The sequence below is a fragment of the Dermochelys coriacea genome, chromosome 10, assembly GCF_009764565.3.
Source record: "Dermochelys coriacea isolate rDerCor1 chromosome 10, rDerCor1.pri.v4, whole genome shotgun sequence".
In the NCBI taxonomy this organism is placed as follows: Eukaryota; Metazoa; Chordata; order Testudines; family Dermochelyidae; genus Dermochelys; species Dermochelys coriacea.
The window spans coordinates 18,315,454-18,339,803 of record NC_050077.1 but is presented as its reverse complement, the minus strand read 5'-3'; the positions used below and the strand labels follow the sequence as shown (position 1 = coordinate 18,339,803).

General features: G+C 37.1%; 1 protein-coding gene across 1 annotated transcript in view; it reads right to left on the bottom strand.

Annotated features, from left to right (window-relative positions):
• SMG1 (SMG1 nonsense mediated mRNA decay associated PI3K related kinase) overlaps nucleotides 1-24,350 on the bottom strand; it is a 121,864-nt gene that overhangs the window by 56,290 nt on the left and 41,224 nt on the right. The window contains 17 exon segments of the mRNA XM_038418662.2: nucleotides 6,362-6,502; nucleotides 8,265-8,366; nucleotides 8,454-8,541; nucleotides 9,367-9,485; nucleotides 9,962-10,123; nucleotides 11,612-11,742; nucleotides 12,719-12,988; nucleotides 13,667-13,768; nucleotides 14,617-14,841; nucleotides 16,533-16,592; nucleotides 16,594-16,668; nucleotides 16,670-16,717; nucleotides 17,957-18,003; nucleotides 18,006-18,062; nucleotides 18,976-19,048; nucleotides 19,146-19,271; nucleotides 22,177-22,390. Coding sequence (XP_038274590.1) covers nucleotides 6,362-6,502; nucleotides 8,265-8,366; nucleotides 8,454-8,541; nucleotides 9,367-9,485; nucleotides 9,962-10,123; nucleotides 11,612-11,742; nucleotides 12,719-12,988; nucleotides 13,667-13,768; nucleotides 14,617-14,841; nucleotides 16,533-16,592; nucleotides 16,594-16,668; nucleotides 16,670-16,717; nucleotides 17,957-18,003; nucleotides 18,006-18,062; nucleotides 18,976-19,048; nucleotides 19,146-19,271; nucleotides 22,177-22,390 — 2,040 coding nt within the window.

The following is a 24,350-nucleotide window of genomic DNA, read 5'->3' as shown; positions in this document are numbered from 1 at the left end:
GGGGTTCAATGCAGCTTAAGGAAGAACACCGGTAAATATATAACACTGTTCAAGTGACACTGGGAAATCACCTTTGCTTTGGGTGCGGCCTCAGGATTACTTTGTCTTTTGAAAATTGCATGTGGGGAGGCTCCGCCATCAAAGCCTGCAATGTGCACACTCTCCTTACAAATGTTACTACCACAAAGAAGGCTGTTTTCTGACACAAAAAGTGGAAAGAAGAAGTTGCTAGAGGCTTAAATAGAGGATGGATGGAGAGGAACAGTATGGCATATCCCAATCTGACTGTTTAGGATCCAGTTGTCCATTGTAATTGAGTCCTAAACACTGTACAAGTGGGCTAGCTTGTCCCTGAACTGGGGGCATGGAAAAGGAGAGGTTAAACAAGTCAAAATGGGTACCTACTAGATGCCAGGCGGACAAATGGGTGGGAGGGGGTAGTTAAACTCAGAAACAGAGGACCTCCTCCTTTGTAATCACTGGCTCTTTCTGGAGTAATCCCACTGCCACACAGGATGGGACAATTATCCAAAAAAACCACAACCCACTGCAAGCGGTATAACTGCTGCAGCTGCTGACCACTATAGTGGTGCCTCTTCACAGCCAGAGTATATACTCCCAAAGCATAAAGTAGCTCAGGAGTCTTTTAAAAGAGGGCAAAGTTTTGTCAGTTTTGAAAACAAAACCCAGCCATCAAATGTAAACCTTCAGTGGTCTGCTGCACATCAGGCACAAAACCTGAGTTCTGTCACCACCAGGCTCTCCTCATGGTTACAGACAATGCCATAATCCTGGCTGAGGCACCCACCCCGTCCAGAGCTGCCTGCAACAAAATCTTGGCCAGATGGCCTTCTGCAATGAATACCTTAAACTCTTCCCTGAACGCTTCTGGCAATTTCTCCATGAACTTAGATATGGCTGCTCAATTAACAAAGTCATATTTAGAGAGCAACACCCACTGGTTCATATGCACATCTGCAGTGAAGAGGAGATACACAATCTTTCTTCCCAATTCCATCCTCTTTGACACTCTGTCCTTGCGTGTGGATTTACACATTCCCTGCCAAGCCCTGTCATTTGCTGCAGTCATCACCATGGAGTTAGGGGATTGGTGGAAAGAGAAACCCTCAAACCCTTGCATAGGAACCCTTGCATCCAAACAAACACTTTGCCACAGGGGGCAATGAAGATGGGGTATTGCAGAGGGCCTTTGTAGTCTCCAGAAGAGCCTCATTTAATCAGGAGGGGTGCTCTACCTGGAGCTAATGATTGGAGAATATCCAGCAACTTATGCGGATTCTCCTGCAAAAATTCTTCCTGTATACCCAAGGCAGTAGCCATATGCCAGAGGAGGTCCTGATAAGTTTTAATGTCTTGAGGCACCAAGTGAGAGGAAGATTCCAGCACAGTAGAGTCATCTGGGCAGGACAAGAAGGCAGTTTGGTGTGCCAATGACGGATTCTGTTCTTGTACCACAAGATCCAGACAGAAGAGCCACACAGGTCCTTAGGGAATCAACTCAGCGATCACTTGCAGCTGAAATGATGTATGGGAGTGGGTGCCACTGTCAGGACCGGTGATCTTGCTCTGGAGCAGGACCTCGGGGACTGAGGAGCATCCCAGGGATTCCAAGGAGGCCACTGGATATGTGTATAAGGCATTGGTGGCCAGCAGGTAGAGGGCCAAGAGACCCTGTCCCGACTGCAGGACAGATGTCAATCTCGGAAATGAAAGTGATCTCAGAGTGATCTCTGGCACCTATCGGACAAGGAGGATTACCCCAACCTGGATCTTGAGGAATACCAGAGTTTCTGTGGTAACAATGGGGGAATCAGTTCCTGATGGGGCAAAGAACCAGTCAGACTCATCTGAAGCACAATAAATAGGCAGCATAGGTGCCGAAGAGGAGGGAGGAATCGACATCAGTGGCACAAGTACTGCCAGTAGAGGCTTCAGCACCGAAGCTGGTACCAAACTCAATGATGGGATCTGCCGCCAAGACAATAATTGGGCTGAAGCCTGCACCAGCATCGTGGGAGCCTTCAGTGCTGGGCACAGCTTTGACTCCGAGTCTCGCCTATGCGGGTAGAAGTTGCATTGCCAACAGAGCTGGTGACTGCGATATGGCCAGAAGATGCCAAAGGCACAATGGAGGATGAGCCAGTAGAAGCCATAACACTAGAGAACTCCTGAAACAAGAGAAAGTCTGGAATTGAGAGGCAAAGCAGGTCTGATGCGTGGTATGCCATAATGGAGACAGTTAGCGCTGGTGCCAATGTCGTCAATACCTGACTCAACCTGTGCACCATGGCCAGAACCAAAGTTGGCAGTAAGGGCCCTCGCTGCTCTCGGTCCAATATTAGGGAGCGGTTGGACAGACTTGCTCCATTCCACATGCCAAAGGAAATATAATGCTGGTCAACACTCCTCCTAGAAAAGACATCATCATCTCCCCGAGCCCTGGAATGGGCCTGACTCATATTTTTAGGACCTTTCTCTCACTGCACCAGAGAGGGTGAACAACCCTTTTCTCTTGGGAGAAGCACCAGAGCCCAGGAGCAGGGCAGCATCACTTGCTGAATCCAAAGGCGACTGTGAGGAGATGAGGGCCTCAAGACCTGCTCCACAAGGTTCTGCTTCAACTGCAAGTCTCTTGCCACCTGAGTCCTCTTGGTGAATGACTTGCAGATAGATTAAAGAGAGGTGCTCTGACCCTTGCTGAGGCACAATAAGCTGTTAGGGATAACCCCCCTATATGATGGACATTGCTTGAACCCTGGTGAGGGCATCACACAGGGCAGCTAACTACTCTAACACTAAACTAACAAACTTAACCGAAGGTACTAATATTACTACATAAAAGTTCTCAGAAAACTGGGAGTGAAAGTGTGACTGCTTAATGATACATGCTGCATGGAATCTTTTTTAAAACATGAGAGGTTCAAATTAAATGTTTACCCCAAATTTAAAAAAAAAACTGTAAGAGGATCAAAAAAAAAAAAAAGAAGCCATCAATAGAGTAAAAAAAAGAGTCAAAAAGGCATCTTTTAAAAATTGGAAACCAAATCCTACTAAAGAAAATAGAAAGGAGCATAAACTCTGGCAAGTCAAACGTAAAAGAATAATTAGGTAGGTCAAAAAAGAATTTGAAGAGCAACTACCAAACAGCAAAAAAAATTTAAGTACAAAAGAAGCAGGAAGCCTTCCAAACAATCAGTGGGGCCACTGGACAATCAAGATGCTAAAGGAGTACTCAAGGAAGACAAGTGTGCTGAGGAGAAGCTAAATGAATTCTTTGCATTGGTCTTTACTGCAGAGGATGTGATGGAGATTCCCACAGCTAAGTCATTTTTTTAGGTAACAAATCTGAGGAACTCTCTCAGACTGTGGTGTCAGTAGAGAATGTTTCAGAACAAACTCATAAATTCAACAGTAATAAGTTACCACGTCCGAATGGTATTCACCCAAGAGTTCTGAAGGAACTCATATATGAAGTTGCAGAATTACTAAATGTGGTATGTAACCTATCACTTAAATCAGGCTCTGTCCAGATGACTGGAGTATAGCTAATGTGACACTAATTTTTAAATAAAGTCTCCAGAGGTGATGCTGGCAATTACAGACTGATATGACTAACTTCAGTACCAGGCAAATTGGTTGAAACTATAGTAAAAAACAGAATTATCAGACACAGATGAACACTATTTGTTGAGGGAAGAGTCAACTGGCTATTGTAAAGGGAAATCTTGCCTCACCAGTCTATTAGAATTCTTTGAGGGGGATCAAAAAACATGTGGACAAGGGTGATCCAGTGGATACAATGTACTTGGACTTTGACAAGGTCCACCACCAAATGCTCTTAAGCAAATTATGCAGTGATGGGATAAGAAGGAAGTTTTTTTCATGCATCAGTAACTGGTTAAAAGGGATGGAATAAATGGTTTGTTTTCAGAATGGACAGAGGTAAATAGCAGAGTTCCCTAAGAATCTATACTGTGACCAGTGCTGTTCAACATATTTATAAATGATCCAGAAAAAGGGGTAATCAGTGAAGTGGCAAAGTTTGCTGATGCTAATTAGTTACTCAAGCTAATTAACTCCAAAGCAGTCAGCAAAGAGTTACAAAGGGATATCACAAAATTGGGTAACTGAGCAACAAAAGGGCAGATGAAATTCAGTGTTGATAAACGCAAAGTAATGCATATTGAAAATAATAATCTCAACTATACACACAAAATGATGGGGTCTAAATTAGCTATTACCACTCAAGAAAGATCTTGGTGTCATTGTGGATAGTTTTCTAAAAATATTCATTTAATGTGCAGCGGCAGTCAAAAACCTAACAAAGTTAGGAACCATTAGGAAAGGAACAGATAATATGAAAATATACCGCCGCTCTCCCACCTTGAATACTGTGTTCAATTTGCTCATCTCAAAAGAGAGATGTTAGAAATGGAAAAGGTATAGAGAAGGGCAACAAAAGCAATTAAGGGTATGGAACAACTTCCCTATGAGGAGAGATTAAAAGACTGGGATTGTTCATCTTGACAAAGAGATGACTAAGGGGGGATATGACAGAGATCTATAAAATCATGAATGGTGTGAAGAAAGTGAATACGGAAGTGTTATTTACCCCTTCACATAATACATGAACCAGAGTCACCCAATGAAATTAATAGGCAGCAGACTTAAAACAAAGAAAATATTTCGTACAACACATAATTTGTGGAATTCATTACCCGAAGATGCCATGAAGGTGAAAACCATAACTGAGATCACTTAATAATTGCCCTGTTCTGTTCATTCCCTTTGAAGCATCTGGCATTGACTACTGTTGGAAGACAGGATACTGGGCTAGATAGACCGTTGGTCTGACCCAGTATGGCTGTTCTTATGAGGTGAAGATACCACACAGAGCTCCAACTCTATCCATGGGCAGTGCAAAGGAACTGAGGTGGTGAGGGCAGCACCACCCTTATGTGGCCAGGGTAAGAGCTATGGCTGCAGGGCGTAAGTGCTGCCCCTACAGGTACTGCGAGGCAAAGTTCTCTGGCTCACCGGTATGTGGGGTGCACACATCCACATGAATTACATGGCTACATCTACCTCAAAGAAGAATCTTACTTTCTTTAATTCAATGGAAAAGTGATTGAGGATTAATAACATCTTAAAGCATCAGGTTATATAAAGCAATTTTCCCACAGCAACTGCATTCCTGCAATTACTATTTATTATTTGTATTGCAGTAACATCTCAGTCTGTAACTAATCGCCTTTGGTTATACACAGTATTGTAGGTTTTATTGTGTGTGATGTGACGTGCAAAAGGATCATACATTCATTTCAATGTCTACACAATCATATCGTGTATGCTGTAAATATAATCACATTTGTGAGATTGCACACAACAAATGTACTGGCATTTGCATTTAACCGAAAGAACACTACGTGCAGCTCACAAGGCTTAATTGTTATAATTTGGTGGCTATTTCAATTACACTTTCAATTACACTTACAATTTCTAAACTACATTTCTTCACACATATCTAAAGGCTCAAGCATGAGAAGTTTCATTTTTAAAAATAAATCCCCCAAGTTAGCCAAGTGTAAACCTATGTGCTTGGATGGAGCAACACCAACTACAATGGGTGTCTGCTCACATGGAGTTCTTTATAGAACTGGGGCCTAAGACTGAAGACACCTTCCCACAAGCACTTCCCATCCTGATCATTCAAACAGCTCAATGGAATTTTACCAAACTTTCCAAAATAAGTTTAGACTTTGGGATGAGAAAAAGAATGAGAAGTTAGAGCACAAAGTACGCACACACTTACAAACATCTGAAAAAGACAGTCATGTAATTAAAGTGCTTGTTCAACTACATTGTCACTAGCACAACCCTATACACAGTTCTCATTAACTGAAAGGTAGAGAGGGTGAACAAAAAGCAATTTTTTTTAGTAGCTGAACAGGAGTTTTTGAAAGGTGGAAGCAGCCTTCTACGACCAAAAGTGACTTTCCATAACTCTTAAGAGCAAAAGGCCCAAGTTCTAAAATGAATCCAATTCTTCCAGGGGGCACTGAAAAGAGCTACCAAAGCTATTTGGTCTACATATTTAATAAAAGCAGAGTCTCAAATTCCATCACAGGTAATATCTATATTATGAAGCAAAACCATTTGTAAATTAGTTACCACTTTTGAACTAGGTCTGTTGATGAGCTAATTTAATATTTCAGGATTTAAGGTAACCAATGCAAACCAAACACATTAAACTTGTCCAATTAATAGGCATATATTTAGTAAATAGTCAAGTGTGGATTCTACATGATATTTTTTATTTTAAAAGGTAAAAAGTTCTTACCCTGTTCTGTTACAGCTCCCATACAAAATAAAACTAATGACATCAGAGAAGTCCTGTGGGTGGAATGTATTACTTGGAGCTTTGCTCATGTGATTTCTTACAGCCAAAGAGATTTCTTGTATTTCTGTGTGGTTGTTGTTACTACAAACAGAAAAACACATAAGATATGTCCGATTCTCCTTAGACCAAACTATACTATAGAAGGAAGTTCACAAAACAAATTTAAATTATTCCTGTATTTACTAACTTTAGGAAAGAAACTGCAATACTATTTCAGTTTTAACTAGTTTTTGCATGTACAGCAAAACATCCTTAGAGCTCATTGGGCCAATCTCATCCCACATAGGCCTAGAAAGAAGGGATAAGTAAAACTAAAAAAGTAATGTACTTTATCTCAAATTACCTATACATTTATAATTGTCTTTTTTACCTTTTTTCAACTCAGTGACCTCAACCAAGCAGAACTACATATTTTATTTTGGAGTACAATTTGTTGAACTGCTTTTGTACCTGTTTTATGTCCCCGATAAAGATTTTGAGACTTGGCTGTTTGTTTGAGAAGTTACTATACTAAATGGCTGAGAAACTCCTCAGTGAAAGTTTTGAAGTTAAGGATTATAACTGGTTTTGATACAATTTTGATAGTACATTACTCACCCTTTGGAGTAAAGCAAGGACTTTTTTGTTGTGTGTGTTATTATTAAGAGATTTGGGGCTGACTAGTATATTTTAAATTTTTTAATACATGTGTGGAATTTTATATTGGCAGGATTTCCTTCAGGGAAACAACTGAGTTTCTGAAAAGCTTCTAAAGAGACAAAGTTTCCAGAGAAGTCCCACCATCAAAAACCCCTCAACATATATATAAATGCTGGACTGGGAAGAATAGGGGTAAGAGTCTACCTATAGCCAGTGCTCTGCCACTTATACCTTTTTAATTTGCCAGGTTTTCCTCGCTTTGGTAGATATAGACTTGGAAAATACTTGGAAATTTTTTTAAAAATAATTTTGTATAACATTGCCACTTGTTTTGCCGAGGCGGAAGAACACCTTAAGAAAGATGGCAATCTCTGGCAGAACAGGAGAAATTAGAGTAAGAAATTTCTAAAAATATAGATTATTTAATTATCCAAGGATAAAAGAAAACAGCTCACAAATACATGTTAAGGCAGAATCTAAAGATTTATGTAAGGTTTGAGGGACTTGATACTTTGATAAATTTACCAGATACTAGAAGCATTTCTGGATTTCAAGTACTCTGCCTATACAAGTTGAATCATCTTATTGAATTATAGGGTGGTCTATAATATATATATAGATATAACAGAGTTGCCATATATTGTTTGTCAATATTTGACTCTAGATAGTGGCTGTTTCAGCCCAAAAGAAGGAGTTATGAAGGAAACACATTCATATGTTCCTAGATTAAGAATACAATTTGATATATCAAAATCAGAATTTACTAGATATGCACAGAAGCAATAATCTTCTTCCCAGTCAAAATAAAAGTTATAACTGCTGTAAATAAGTATGTTCTCAGATTATGAGAATGAAAAATGCTTTTTGGAAGCCAGGAGTCTGTGTCCTGGAGACCAAGAAGATGTTATAGTTGAAACACCGGGTGATACTGATCTTACAAAGTTCACATTTTATTGAACTCCAAGTCAATAATTATCATTTTATGTATTTTATCTTAGTACACTAAGCACTCAATTAAAAACAAAAACAAAAAACAGTCTCACGGTACCATCATGTTTTATATGCTTTTAAAAAAATTAACTCTGTATAGCTAAGCTATTTGGATACATTACAAAAGCGTACTTTCTTAAAATTAAAATAAAGTTAGACTGTGAAACAAAGAAGTAAAACACTTTCTAGATACACAAATACTTAAACTATTTACCTCAGAACCACGTCCAAAGGAATTGACTTTAACAGCTTCCCAAAAGCTTGTCTTACACGAGCACCACTATGGATTAGCTGAACTCGGCACACATCAACACACCTGGATAAATAAATAAAATAAACGGAGTCATAATAAAATGTGCATCTAGTAACATATAAGAAAATGTATTGAATTTGGGGGAAGTACCTTTGTAAAAGGTCATCTGGTAGGGAAGATGACAGAGCATGGAGGCTACTACATGCTTGAAGACAGATATTCACATCTTCAAGAAGGGCTGCATTAAGGGTACAAATAAAGGATGTCATTTTCGTTAAGATGGAAAAACTCATTCATCTCCACACAGAACTATCCTGAACGTTTAAGGACATTACTGTATTCAAAAAATCATTTCATTTTTGTTTTGTTCCATTTTAGCTGCATGGATTTTATTAATACTAATAGAAGCCGCATGGAAATCAAAGCTGAAATTGTATCCTTACCATGTGTATTTAACATGATTGTGTCATTTTAAAAATGTATATTCATCATTAAGAATAATGCCTGGCACGTATGCAGCACTTTCTGACCTAAAACATTGTTGACAGGTTAATCCTTATATTGCCCTACGCAATGGGGATAATACACATTTGCCTATTTTGCAGTTAGGGGAAACAGAGATAAGGAAAGTAAATTAATTGTCCAAGGCCAGAAGGATATAAAGCAGGGCTAGAATACTTGTTTCCATAACTCTGTCACCATTTAGTTTTCCAATCTCTATCTAGTACAATACTTCAAATTATGGTAGGATTGCTTTTCTTTTGTCAAACATATGCAATCTGACTTCCAAATATCTATTATTCCACTGAGAAGCTTAATCAACCTCATGATTGTAGTCCCTTCATGCAAGGACATTCTCTTCTCCAAATAACTGACAGTTTGAGGAACAAGAGGAAAAGGCAAGGGAGTAGTTATGCAACCAGAGCTCAACAAAAAACTGCAAATCAGAAGATGACCACAGTTGTATCTATCAATCAGCTGTCTTCAACCAAGGACATATCAATACAGTTAATGGCATCTTAAAGGGTAACCAATAAGAAAAAACAATTTTGTGTGATCTTACTGTTTCCTAGAAGTCCTTTACAAAACTTGTGGAAAGATGGAAGAGAGAATAATGGCGCATATGTTTCTGATTTTTTCATTAGAACAGCCACTTCCAAAGCCCAGGTCATCAGTAGTTTCCTAAAAATGCATTACAGACTAGTCATTCTATAAAACTAGATTCCGGGACAAAGTTACTCATAAAACATTAAATATTCTGAGTTTTCACATCAATGTGGTAATGCAAACTTGCAAATATTTGTGAAAGAAAACCATCAAATAAGTGAAAATTACCTAACAATTGAGTTTTGGAAGCTCTATATTCAATGTTTGGCCTAGAAAAGTTTCACCTTTGGTGTTTTCATGAATATGAAAACGTTTTTTTTCAGCTGTTTTAGCCTGAATCTTATGAACCAATTATGTTGAGCATGAATGATTATTTTAGTTCTTATGTTTTGTATGAAACCAAAATCCTCCACTTTAAAATAAAAAAAGGAGTGGGGAGGACTAAACATTTCAAAGAAAAATAATGCAAACATTTTCTTGGTTCTAAATCAGAACTAATAATTCTCTTTAAAAATAATCTCAATCTCTGATATGAAGACAATACTATTTACCTGGTATCCTGAATAAGGTTATCCTTCTTAAGTAATAACCCCAAAAGATTTAGTATGATAGAGAAATGTTTCTTTGTAGCTGTGGTTACAGTACTAATCACTGCTCCATCAAACAAAGAAGGAGAGGAGGAGCTGAGGCTACTGGATATGAAGTGGTCATGCCTGAAGGAAAATTAGAAAAAAAGTATTTTATTTCTTTAAACATACAACTAAATCAGAAAAAAAAAAGTGTTATACTCAGATGTGTTGCCCAGAAACTAGTTTCAATGTTATAATCACATGATATCTAAAATTTAAAAGCTCCAATACACTATGAATGCCTAGCTAAATAAGAATGGGTTAAATTAATTATTTTTAAATAGTTCTATGCTAACTACAGCCTCAAATCCTTTGAAGTATTGAAATAAATGTAATTTCAACATTAAACAGCGACAGAAAAAATATAAGGTATAAGCAAGAAAGGAAGCTAAAGCTAGATAAGTTGAAAGGGTTGGATCTAGATGTGTTCCACTACAAAATCACCAGTTTGTCACATCTATTAGCATTTGCTCAAAAGTGTCCCAAGTCTAGAATAATGAGAGTACTGCCTATGTTATTCAGTCCTGACCTGCAAAACTGTATGTAGATGCTGCCACCATGCTTGTGTGCACCATGGTTCTAGTTTATGTCAGTGCTCCTATCCCTCATCACCGACGATGGATTCAACCACAAGACATACCTTGCAAAATACCTTAAGTAATGAGCAACAAGAATGGTGAGGTAATATCTTTTATTTGAAACTTCTGTTAGTGAAAGAGCTCTTCATGCTACAAAGAGCTTTTCTTCAACTTGTCTCTTTCACTAACAAAAGTTGATCCAATTAAGGATATTACCTCACCCACCTTGTGTCTCTAATATCCTGGCACCAACACGGCCACAACATCACTTCAAGCATTAGATAACGAGTGACCAATCATGTACTATTAATTCCAAGGTGACACAGGAGCAACTTGTGTTTCAGCAATCTGTTTCCCCCCGGATTTCTTCTATTTCAAGCTGGATTTTTTACTTCACCCTTGTAGTCACCCATGTTATGGCTACTTGTTGATCTGAAATCTAGAAGTTTTTTACTCATAGGTATTTTATCCCTAATACAACAATTAAAATCTACTTTAATTTTTTTGTAGTTGCAATGTACAATGTTTCGGTTAATGTTTGCATGCAAGATGCCATACAAAATGAAGCATTGTTTAATGTGTACTGAAAAGAATACGCTAAGTATCAGAGGAACCACGTAACATTCCAGAGGTTAATTTTTTTCAAAAAAGGAAAACCCATTAGTTCACATCATAAACTGCTTGCAATATTATTTTAGACACACTTAAATTAGAAATTATAAAATAAACCTTAATTCTCAATCTTAAAAATACCTAAAACTGTTTTGCACAAGATTTTTAGGAAACTGAGAATATGCATGGCCAATTTCAACCAAGAACCGTTTTTCATGGGTGATCTCTAGTACCGATGAAATAAGGATTTATAAGAGAAATGGTGGCAACACTTGATTACACGACCATCTGTGCTGCTATAGTAAAATTCTCCCCTAAATTCAAATACAGTTTACATCTATCTATTTATGCTCTTAAATATTAATGCCTTAGATCTTCCTACCTGGTACAATGTGAATATAAAGTGTAGAGAACTGCATACTGGACAGCAGGAAAGTGAATGGCTATGTCACTGTGAACGATCATCAAATTCTTACTCAACAGTGCAAACACAGTTGGAGAAAGGGCCCACATCTATAAAACAATTGTAATAAAAGCACAAAAATATGTATGTAAAGGATATTGCTACTAGTCATATTTACATGTATGTGGTTTATAAAGAAATAAACGGTCAAATTTGCTTTAAACAAAAAAATGTAATGCTGAAATCACAAAAAACCTGCTGAAATTAGGACATTTTTACTAGTAATCTTTACTGGTTTTGTCTATCTAAAATTTCTCAAATGTGAATGCTGTCTTGCCCATAATTGAAGAAATACACATTAGTCTTTCTGATGTAGAAGTTTTCTTTAAATGGTGATGCAAGGGTACTTTGAATCAAAGTGGCACAATATGGAAGTTGGAGACAGTGCAGTTTTCTACATTTTTCTTTCCTACTCGGTAATTTCTATATACTGTATTCAAATACATTGGCAGATTCGGGTTTTTTTTTTAAATGAAAATATATCCTTCATATTTCTGACCATGTTTGCTAATCTTCTACTTTGCTGTTCCCATTTTTTTTTAAAGCACCCTAAACATACACTGCCCCAAAAGGTTTATATTGTACCTTGAAAAGACAGAAAACACATGACATCAAATGCAAGGTAGCGTTTTATTGTCAGTGAAGATCACTGCAAGATATGTCGAAACTACTTTAGTTTCTTTCTTTTCTCATCAAGTTAGTAGAATGTCCTGACGGTATCAGAAGTAATTACCATCACCCCAGTAAAGTACTGTAAGGTAGACATTACATTTCATCACACCTTTAAGATTAGAAATAATTATCTCAAACAATTTTGCACCATAGAAGTTAGTATTAAAATTCCTCCCTCAAAAGTAATGAAGTATCAAGAAAAAGACACCTTAAGTACATATATGCACGCATGCAATGAAGATTAAATGCATTACATGAATCCACAGAGACTTGTATCAATAAAAGCCAAACATTATATGATTTATTGAGCAAAAATTAAAAAAGTATTTATTTTTACTGCAGTTAAATACTTACCCCAATCAATGAGTTTTTAGCATTTCCAATAGTAGTTAAGGCACTGAGATCAAATATAACTACAAACTTTGCATTAGCCACATTGAATACATGGTTCTTAAAAGCATCATGCTGGATTTCAGAACATGCCTCAGGAAGTTGTAGGCTACAAAGGAGACTATTTAGAGCACAGGTCATTTCTCCCAGAATTAACCTGTAAGCAGTCTCCAAAACAGGAATGTTCTTCAGGCTCAATACTGCTTGATAGACAGCATGGGCTGCTGCAACAACCTTGAAAATGAAAAGATTCAAAATGTTATTTAACAATGAGATATTTCTGAAGTGAAGCTTTCTTGTTAGATGAAAGAAAGACTTATGAACATGTATGGTCTGACAGTGTCTCGCTCTTCAGTTTATTATAATTAACAGTTTCTTTAATTCTTCTAGGCAAATTAAGCTGATCATTATTTCAGGGTACCAAAACTACACCAGCCAATAGTAAAACAAATTGGACTATTTGCCACAAGTAGGTGAACTTCCATTAAGAATCAACTGTAAAACTAAAATTAAAATTGAGTTAATCTTAAAATATATGCTAAAAGCCCTACTGAATAAACTTTGAGTTAAGATATATTTAGCGCACACACAAAAAACCCCAAGTAAACACTAGATTGTAATCCTTTTCTTTTCCACCTTCCAATTTATATTTGTAATAAATGATGTTATGCAAATTATGAAAAAAATTTTAAAAAAATAATTCTCTTCTGTCTGGTATATGACAAAGTATGTTTCCCCACATGCCAAAACCGAATGAACAATAACCAAACCTGAAGTTGGGCTTCTGTTTTTCTAATAGTTCTACGCAACTAACTGTTCTTATGGGGCAAAATTCCATAAGATAATATTCTACTACTCTAAAACAGTATTAGAATTGCTATAGCATATTAGTAGCAACCATCCACTTCTTACCTCTTTCTCCTTATGGTAACGGAGTACAAGTAGTTTAGATTCTGGTACAAACAATTTCTCTACAAATGTCGATGGCAATTTTGTATTTATTTGTTCAACAATCTAGAGACAAAACATAAGCACTGATAATGTACATCTTCAGTTGCCTGAATTCTTTATTCAGACACATTTATGGCACTAATTTATAGAACTTAATAAATCAGAACCCCTTAAAGATTTATAGATATTTGACAACATTAGAGTTAAGAAATCAGTTACATAGATACCGATTAGTTATTTTTGTAAGCTAATGAAAAAACATAATTGCTCTGCCAAAATTCAATATTCAGAGGACAGGCTATTTTATGCTATCTTGTCAACCTCAAGCGGAACTCAAGCACATGACCAATATAGATTACCATAGAATTTACGTCCAGCAATGTGCTAATATGGTTGTTTAGCCAATAGAAGGTTAAAATAGTTATTTAGCCAACCCACAGGTTGTTGAGATCAATATTCTGAAGTCATCCACTATCCAAAGTGTTTAGCCATGGCAGAGTGACTGCATAAACATACTAAATCCTGGTCTCTCTGGTATTTCATCAAAAATACTGCTACCAGTTGCAGAGGAAAGTTAACCCATTGGTTAAAGAATAGGCACTATCCAAAGGTCAAAGGAAAATTATTTTCGATAAACTGGAAACTATTCAGTAATAGGACTAAGTAGGAAGGCTATCAGCACAAGCGCTACCAGTTTTTCCAAAATGATTACAAACATTTGATAGGTTGTTTGTTTGTTTTGGTTTTTTGTTGTTTTTTTTGAGGGGGAATACAAGACATTAAAATAGAAAAAAAGGAAAAAAGATCACGATTTACTGTTAAATCAGTTTGTAATTCAGGTGCCAGAATGAGATATGTTAAATATTTTTTTCTAATTAAAAAGCCCCACAAAAATGAGAATTTGTATGTACCAGTGTCAATAAATTCAAGACCGAGATGATATAATCGGTACCACAAGTCTGGCAATTCTCCAGTTGATCTAAGCCATATGTGATGACCATGTCACAGTGTATAGTCATACTGGGGTCCAGACTACCAAGTAAAACCCCAACACACTCATTGGCAGCGGTCAGTACAGCCTCAGAGAAGAACACTTGGTTTGCTGTAGTCACACATCTCATTACTCTGTACAGAACCTGGAAAAGAGGGAAAGTGAATTCAAGTCAGTTTAACTAGTACTGGATGGTTTAAGCATAGGGGAAAAAACACTATCCATTTGAAACTACACAGAACCAGAAATGCAGGGCTAGAAGGGACCTCAAGAGGTCATCTAATCCTCCCATCCCCCCATAATGAGGAAAGATTAAGTACATCTAGAACATCCCTGCCAGATGTCTGTCTAATCTGTTTTTTAAAAACCACCAAGAATGGGGATTCCACAACCTCCTTAGGTAACCTGTTTCAGTGCTTAACTATCTTTAGAGTTAGAAAGTTTTTCTTAATATCTAACCTAAATCTCTTGTGCTGAAAACTAAGCTGATTACTTCTTGTCCTACCCTCGATGGACAGGAAACAACTGAACACCACACTGCTTGTAACAACCTTTTACATATTTGAAGACTTGTGTCCCTCCTCAGGGCTTCTCTCCTATAGACTAAACATGTCCAGGCTTTTTAACCTTTCCTCATTTTTCTAAACCTCTTATGTTTGTTGCTCTCCTCCAGACTCTCTCTAATTTGTCCACATTTTTCTGAAAAGTGTGATGTCCAAAACTGGACACAGTACTCCATCTGAGGCTTCACCAGTACAGAGTAGAGTGAAATAATTGCCTTCCATGTTACATATGACACTCCTGTTAATAATCTCAGTGTCCAACACTACTCGCACTGGAGCAAGTTCTTTGTCAAAATAAATATTAAAATGCTTAATGTACATTTATATTTCATTAAATAAAAAATGCAACAACCCGAAATTTAGAATAATTTTAAAGACAATGAACTAAAAGAAGCACAGAAACACAGAGTTAAAGTAATTATTTTGGGTCCTATCCACCTTGAACTGAAGTCAACGTTAAAACTTCTATTGTCTTCAGTGAGAAAAGAACTGGTCTTCTTTTCTTAACTTGTCCCACAAGGGTCTCATATTTCAGTGCCTATGCACATGTCACTCAAAGACAACCTTAGATCCCAATAATAAAATCTGTGCAGGTGGACCCTTAAATTTGGGACTCCTTGCAGGCATATCAATGTGATTCTGTACAGGCATAGGTCCACCCACTCAGATTCAACTGCAGGATCAGGACCTTATTCCTGAGTGTCCTTGTTTGGATTAAATTGGATCCTTGTTGCTTTAACTGTGATTGTAACCCATTAATTATTTTTGTATTACAAACATACGAACAAAAGTCACCTTGTCATACTGTGCAATACTATCTATTCCAAAAGATACTCTAAAATGAAAAACTTCTTATATATCAGATTTCAACTAGATGAAGATTAGAAAGGGATAAAGTACAAACCTTTAGATGGTTATAATTACACTCCAGTTTTTTTTGTTTGTTTTTAAAGAATCATGATAATTTGCACCATGATAATTTGAACAGATCATAATAAAGGTCTATAGCCAGGTCAGACTGAAAAACCTTTGGAAAAATACTTACATCAAATACATTGCGGTTTCTGGTACCTATGGCTATCACCGGTCTCTGTCACAGTCACTACTAAATATTAAACCAGATTCTATTAGCTGTCAAACAAATCTCGTCCTTAAATAAAGTTGACCATGAGTACTTTTGTACTCTGCCAAATTTTGCAAAAATATGGCTGTTGGGTTTCATTATTATTTACAATAAATTTACCAGCAAAATTTCTAATAAATAGCATGAAACATGTTCTGAAATCTTACAATCCGTTACATATGCTTCAGTAATTGGTTGTCCTCTAATTGGGACTGAAGCGTTCCCCAATACTCCTCACCACAGTGCTGAAAACCCGAAGAAGTGCAGCTAATTTAGGTAGTGATACCTGAAGGAGGAGGAATATCTTCATCCACTGATTCTCCAGAGGCACATGGCTGAGGTCCTAGATAGGAAAATTTATGTCATTAAGTAGTAAGTACAAGTAGTTCTAATATAGACAAATATATATAAAATTCCGTTTTAATGTCAGACTTATCCCAATGTATCACAATAAATATGCAAAAAGAAAAGGAGTACCGGTGGCACCTTAGAGACTAACAAATTTATAGAGCATAAGCTTTCGTGAGCTACAGCTCACTTTCATCGGATGCATTATGAAATCCGGATGGATGTAGCTCACGAAAGCTTCATGCTCTAATAAATTTGTTAGTCTCTAAGGTGCCACCGGTACTCCTTTTCTTTTTGCGAAACAGACTAACACGGCTGCTACTCTGAAACATAAATATGACAACACTAAGAAGCCCAGAGTTTTTTCTTTACACTATAGCTTCAACAAGCTGTAATTATACTTGTTAATTAAAGCCAAGCCAACACAAAATGTCTGGAAATTGTATTTACATTAGCTCTGTGTATACAGTCACCACAAATTTTAAGATAGATTACTGGTGTACAAATTACAGATGCATTATTGTTGTACTTTATAGCAAATAAAACCAGGTACCATATTAAATAGATTTAAGAAGCAACTTTCTGTTTTTTATGTTGTCCTTTCAATTATTGTGAACATCTCAATGTCATCTCATCTGTTTAACAGGAAATCATGATGACGACAAGATTACAACACTAGCAGAAAATGCTAAGAAAGCTTTGTCTCTCTCACCAACAGAAGCTGGCTGGTTCAATAAGAGACTTACCTCACCTACCTTGTCTCTCTAAGAAAATGCAGTATTGCACCCCGGTGTTTCAATATGCATGTCTTAAACACATCCCAGAGCTACTGACTAATCTGTTACAAAAGATAATTGTTTCTCCCTATTCCATCCTCAAATTAGATCTCCTAAAAACAAGAGGGGCTGACTTTAATGGGGCTAGAATTTCATCCAAGCAGCATATCAGTATGCAAGCACCTGTATTTTATTTTCTACAAGCATATGCAGCATTTGAGTCCCATTCCATCAACCCCACACCTTACTTTCAACATACTTTCTATAAACTTCTATAAACAAATAAGGTAATATGATCAGACACACAAGGTGGGCGAGGTAATACCTTTTATTGGATAAACTTATGTCGGAAGAGAAGAGTTTTCAAGCTACACAGAGCTCTTCAAACAGGCCTTTATGGCTATAATATATCAATTATTTTAGACCTCTTAATGCTGCTTCACAATAAACTTTGCTTACCTCAGCATATGCCTCCATATCCTCTAGAAACTGACCAAAAGCGTGGTGGAAAAAGCAAGATCAGCTACCCAAAATGGCTCCAAGCTCTGTAGCCATCCTGTATAAGTCAGACCAAGTGAAACAGATCATTACAAGCAAAGTAGAACACAGGTATAATATTTCAGATACATATTACTGAAGGAAGGAAAAGATTACTCATTTAAATTCTCTTTTTTTTTTTTAAGAACAAAATATTTTTATATATAATTATCTGTATTACAGTGACCCAAGGAGCCTCAAGGAAATTGGGGTCATACTGGGCTAGACACTTCATAAATACATTGTAAGAAAGAGTCTACAATTTAAACAGACAAAGGCAACATTAGTCCCCTTTTACAGATGAGCACCTGAGGCATAGAGAGATTAAGTGACATGCCCCAAGTCATCACAGGAAGTCTGTGGTTAAAGCCAGAAAATTAACTTCAATCTCCTGAATCCCAATCCATCCTTCCTTTTTCTAACCCATTATTTTTAAAAGGTGCACAAGAAGGAGGTTATGTTTTCAGAAGTTCGCTTAAGGGTTGATAACTATAAGAATAATTTCATTTTCTCTAACAGAGAAAGCAAATGATGTTTAAATGTAGACTGACTAAAATGTCCTTTAATTAAATTTTAACTGACAGACATGTACGGTGTATGACAATAGGTTTTTTGGTTCTGAGTTCTATTAATATACTAAGTCTCCCATATAACCAGCCTTTTTTTTTGTTTTGTTTTTATGTAAACTCCTTTACCCCATGTGGAAGGAACTGCATTGGACTTTTAATAATTAATGAATGCCACTTACCTGGAGGGGTGCCACTGAGTGACAAGAGGCATCCTCTGTCTGGGGATCAGGCAGGTTGCCTTCACCGCAGTGTGCGCACAGTGGCAGTGAGCAACGCTTAGAAATAAATCCACATCCTCCACAAGGTGGAGCAGAACACTAATAATAGGTCATCACATGTAACGATTTTGTAGGCCAGACTTACCAGACACCTGCTGTGTCAGAGAAGGTTTCTGAGTGTGATCTATATGCCACCCAACCAATATGTCAACTGTGTCCTTGAAAGCAATGAAAAAGGTAAATCACCTATGTGATGTGCTATGACAATGTTTTATACAATAAGAGGGAGCAGAAGAAATTCAGGCACAAGCTTACCCTAAAATTGGTGCTGAAAATATGTGGGTAACATCGGGACACCAGAAGGATGCACTTGACACATTTGCACAGTAACTCTGGTGTATCCACATTTTCTAGAATGGACTGCAGGCTGGTCATTACAAGCTTAAAAGAGTCACAAATTAAAAAAGTTACTAGTCATTTCAGCTTATTCAAAATATTAAAAAGTCATGAATGTTGTTAAATCAATTGTAATCTTGACTAGTATAAGAAAGATCTGCTACAAAACAGATGGCTGCTCATTAAGATTCAAGCAACAGGTATTTGCATAGTATTTTGATGTATAGTATATATTTCTGTCTTCCTATGAAACATGGAAATGCCAAGGTGTGAAGGGGGGGGAGTGATAGGTTAACAATGACAAACTTATTTAAGCTTACTAGGAATTACAGAGACTAATAAGCTACCTGGGAGAGGGCTTGCATGGTGTTAGGGTTTCCAACGAACTACAAAAGACTTGAAGGTACCCCTAACAATTGTTCTAACACTTGCATGGGCTGAACGTGTGGATGGGTATTCCAAATACCTGAGGTTCACAAAGAGCTTGTCTTCACTAGACTTTTTACATCCAGTTAGGAGATATTTAACATTCATAAAGACTGTGTGGTCACTCTTCACTTTGATCCAGGCTACAAGCATTCATGCTTTAGCCTAGGGAGAACCTGGTCTTTCCTAAGGACTGGCCTACACACTTACAAGTTACGTCTACATAGCTACACTATCAGTGGTGTGAAAAAACATACCCTGATCACACAGCTATGCTGACCTTCCCCGCCCCTCCCCGTGTAGATGCAACTATGTTGACGGAAGAATGCTTCCGTCAATGTAGCTAATTTCATTTGTGGAGGTAGTGTTCCTACACAGATGGAAAAACCCCTTCCAATGTCAGCGTGGCTATGCCAGCGTAACCCTGGAGCACAGACATGTCAACAGAAGGTTTTTTTCCATCAATGTAGGAACACTACCACCCAAATTAACGGTATGTCTACACTACACAAACTACAATAACACAGCAGCTTAGTGGTACCTAGGTTGATGGAAGAACTATTCCATCGACCTAGCCACATCTACGCCAGGGTTGGGTCAACCTAATTACAGTGCTCAGGAGACGAAATTGTTCACAGCCTTGAATGGCATAGCTACGTCAACCTAATTTTTAAGTGCAGATCAAGTCTCCAGATTGTAGACACAACCTAAAGGTAAAGCATAAACTCATGCCTTGATTCTCTAGAGTTTATCTTGACTTAACTGACTGACAATTAACACCTTTTAAAAGACAGTTTGAATACTTTTTACCCAAACATTAGGGGTTTACTGTAGGCTGATCCCCAGGCTAAATCACAAATGTTTTAGCTTGCAGCGACTGTCTGGAGAAGGGGAGGGTGGAGCTATAGCCACGCCATAATAAAACATTTGAGAGATGGAAAAAATGTAAGGTACCTCAGGCCACAGGCTAACTGAAGCTACCACTAAATAAAATGAGCTCCTTGACCATAATTAGCATTTTTTCCTTACAGACTTCTTCCACTGAAGGAATCCTCATAAGTGACCGTGAAAAAAAAGTTTAGCATTTCAAAACAAGCGTAGCAACTATGCTACAGGTGTGGGCCTGGTCTACACTTAAACTTTTGTCAGCATAGCTATATCGGTAAGGTGTGTGATTTTTCTCCAACCTTGACTGACAAAGCTATGCCAGCTAAAGCCCTAGTATAGATGCAGTTAAACTGGTAAGAGTCCTTAGGCCTGGTCTACAGTACAAAAGGTTTGCCAGTATAGTTATACCACAAACTATTCTAGCATACTTTTCTAATATAAATGCAACTTATACTGGCAAAAGAGTTTTACTGCCAATACAACTCTTATCGGTTCCCTGCACAAAATAAGCTATACTGGCAAGATGACTTTTCTGTCACTGTACCTGCTTCTATACTATGGCTTTTGCCAGCACAGCTGTAGGTCAAGGATAGGAGGAGAAAAAAACAACCTAGTGTAGACACAGCTATACTGGCAAGAGTCATTTTGCCAGTAAAGTTTATTGGGAACTGGCGTAAGCTATATTGGCAATAAAACTCTTTTACTAATATAATTTCTGTCTACACTAGAGGTTGGCCAGAATGGCTATCTATACTAGGGCTTTTGCCAGCATAACTATGTCAGTCAATTATGCCAGCAAAAAACTTTTAAATACAGATCAAGCCTTACTCCATTTTAGGAATTGGTTTAAGCTATACTAGCAAAAGAACATCTCCATCTAGGGCAGTTTTCCAACATAACTCTACCAGTATATCTATACTGGAAAACCCTTTTAAGCGTAGGCAGGTCTCCCTAGCAAAAACCACCCAGGGAACTGATGAAATCATGAATACTCACAAGAACAAAACAGGATGAAGAGTAAAAAGGTACAAATTAAAATACAAGGCAAACAAGCTAGTGCTCTGGTGGACCTTCCAGCCACCAGGCTTATTTTAAATATTTCACAGCCCTCATACTGGACAGGTGATATTTCAGATGTCCCTGTGACTGAAAATAATTTTTCAAGGGGAGGGAGGGTCTGGCAAGTTTTGCTGCCAAGTCTTCCAGTTTAATCAAGTAAAAAGGTGGAAAAATTGCTATAACCACCAAGAGCAGGCAGCAAGGTCACAAGAAGTGAGATAAAATAGTAGTTTTAGTTCTAAAATACTTGCAGACTAGATATTAACCAAGAACAGAATAAAGAAGAACATTTAACACATCCTTACTATATAAAGATTTTTCAAACTATAATCCAGACATCAAATTCAAATCACATTTTTAAAAGGAAAAATAAACTTAAATCTCATAAAATATTAAACTTTTTTATTCCAAATGTAAAATGCGTTTTTCCACAGGGTTATGTATCTCTATTATTCTAACACCATGACTGTTTACTGTTCATGTGTTCATTTTAGTAAAAGCAATGATTTGATTCAAGCTGTGCATCAATAAAATACCGGAAAAGCAATAATGCCCCAATTTTAACTTTTATTCTTACCTGCATTACAGATGAAAAGGCTTTCTTTTCTCCCACAGTCTCTAGTGCTTTATAGGTTGCACGCAAGTAAAGAAGTTTAACTTCATCTTTAGTGGATGAGCTAAATTTGCTAAAAATCCATTTAAAGATCTTCTCAGCCTCGTAGCTCAAAGAAGCACAAAGAAGGCCAAGACAGCAAGCTCCCTCTTGTCTCAGTTCTTGAAGCAATTTGCTACTGTATTTATACAAAAAAAATAATTTAAACTTTCAGAGGGTAAAAGCAGCTAGACCTTTTTACACAGTGAACAAGTACAAGAACAGAAAAAATCATGAACATATTCAGTAAAAAAGTTTGCACAAGCAATCATTTCTAATGCAAAAAGGCATGTATATGTGAAGCTATTGTATTCCTTTCACTAAATAGCTGCACCAGCCATTTAGATCAGTTATGTAAAAACGAATAATATGAAATGGATTTCCATTAAACAAGTCTATATAAATATGGAAATACAACAGTTTGATTGGCAAAACTATTTTAGACCTGCCATCTGATGAATAAATCTCTCGAGTAAACAGACAGCTGACTTTAGATACAAGAATACATAGCAGAGAAAGTTCAGGGCCTGGCTATCCCAGACATCGCCTCTCTCCCATGCTCCACTTGCAACAGATTCTATCTACTCAGGTGTTCTTCTGGCAACCCTACAAAATGACCTCATTGTGGCCTATGGCAATGCACTCCTAATGGGAGATCCTCTGGAACTCACTCCCTCTCACACTACATGAAAACTTATGTCTGGCCACTTTCTAGAAACCATGTAAAACAGTTTTCATTTAGCTTTTAGTTGGATTGTGTTTCTTCGCTTATATGAAGTTTGTCTATTGGCCACTGGGGGAGGCTTACAAAAATACTAATTTATTTTTTGTGTGTAACATTTAATATTAATTTTATTTTAATTTAAGTTATAGCACATAGGTACCAAGGTTGCATTTGGCACAAAATTTCTGTAATCTGTACGTTCCTATAATTAGATATTCAAATGAGTAAATCTTGGGTTCTCTCGCTCCCAACCCCCCGAGGATAACTTACTTCCTTTACATTATAATAAAGTTCCAGTATTCTAGGTATAAAATTTAAAAACTTGAAGAGTCCAACTATTTAATTCAGCCAGCAGAGAAACAGCAAAATAAAACTGACAGATTCAGAAGCTCCTGTAGTGAAATTGAACTTTCAGGTTAAGTTAAAAAATGCCAATGCTTAAGGTCTGAATTATTTTCATTATTTAGGAACCTAGGAATTACGTATAATACCAGATCAAATCAGCAGTCTGTGATCAGTATCCTGTTTAGCAGTTGCACTAGATATTTCAGAGAAGGGTGCAAAAAACCCCATAGCAGACAATGACGGAATAACCTTCTCACAAAAGAAGCTTCCTTCTAACCCTCGTCACTTAGTGGGTTTGCTTATGCCCATACACACACAATATATATATACACATACATATACACATACACACAAACACCCCCCCCCCATCCCTTCTAAAAGGTATTTCGAGTCTAATGCAATTATGGATGTTCTTATTTACCCATACAAACGGATCATTCTCTTTTGAGTCCTACTTAAATTCTTAGTCCCAATGATTTCTAGTTGCATTTAGTTCCAGAGGTTAGTTATGTGTTGTGTAAAATTTTACTTCCTTGTAACCATATCTAATGTCCCCTTTCATGTATAGCGACAGAGACATGAGGGGATTTGGGTGTCCGCAGAAATTTTGGAAAAAGCTACTATATAAACAAAGGAGTAGGAAACTATTATGGAGAGATGCAAAATTTAAGATGGATACAATATGAAGGAGTTTTTGAAAAATAAACTCAAGTTAATTGTTTTTATTTTGTAGAATTTGTTCATGAAAGATCTCGTGAATTGGAAACAAAAAATGTCAACTGAAGAATTATTTTAATATCTGAACAGGGATATTAGTGACTTTTACTAAACAGTGGTCAGCTCAATACACATCATGAAACAGGACCAGTAGCTTTGTGAAAGTATCCTTGGCAACTTGACAGGAGTAGAAAGTTGATTGTAATGCAATACATACAGTGTATCATGTTGGATGAAGCCAAGAAAGGCTTTCTGCTGCAATGACCACCAAATAAAAGTTTGTCAAAATACCTCTGGCTACTAAGAGCATTTA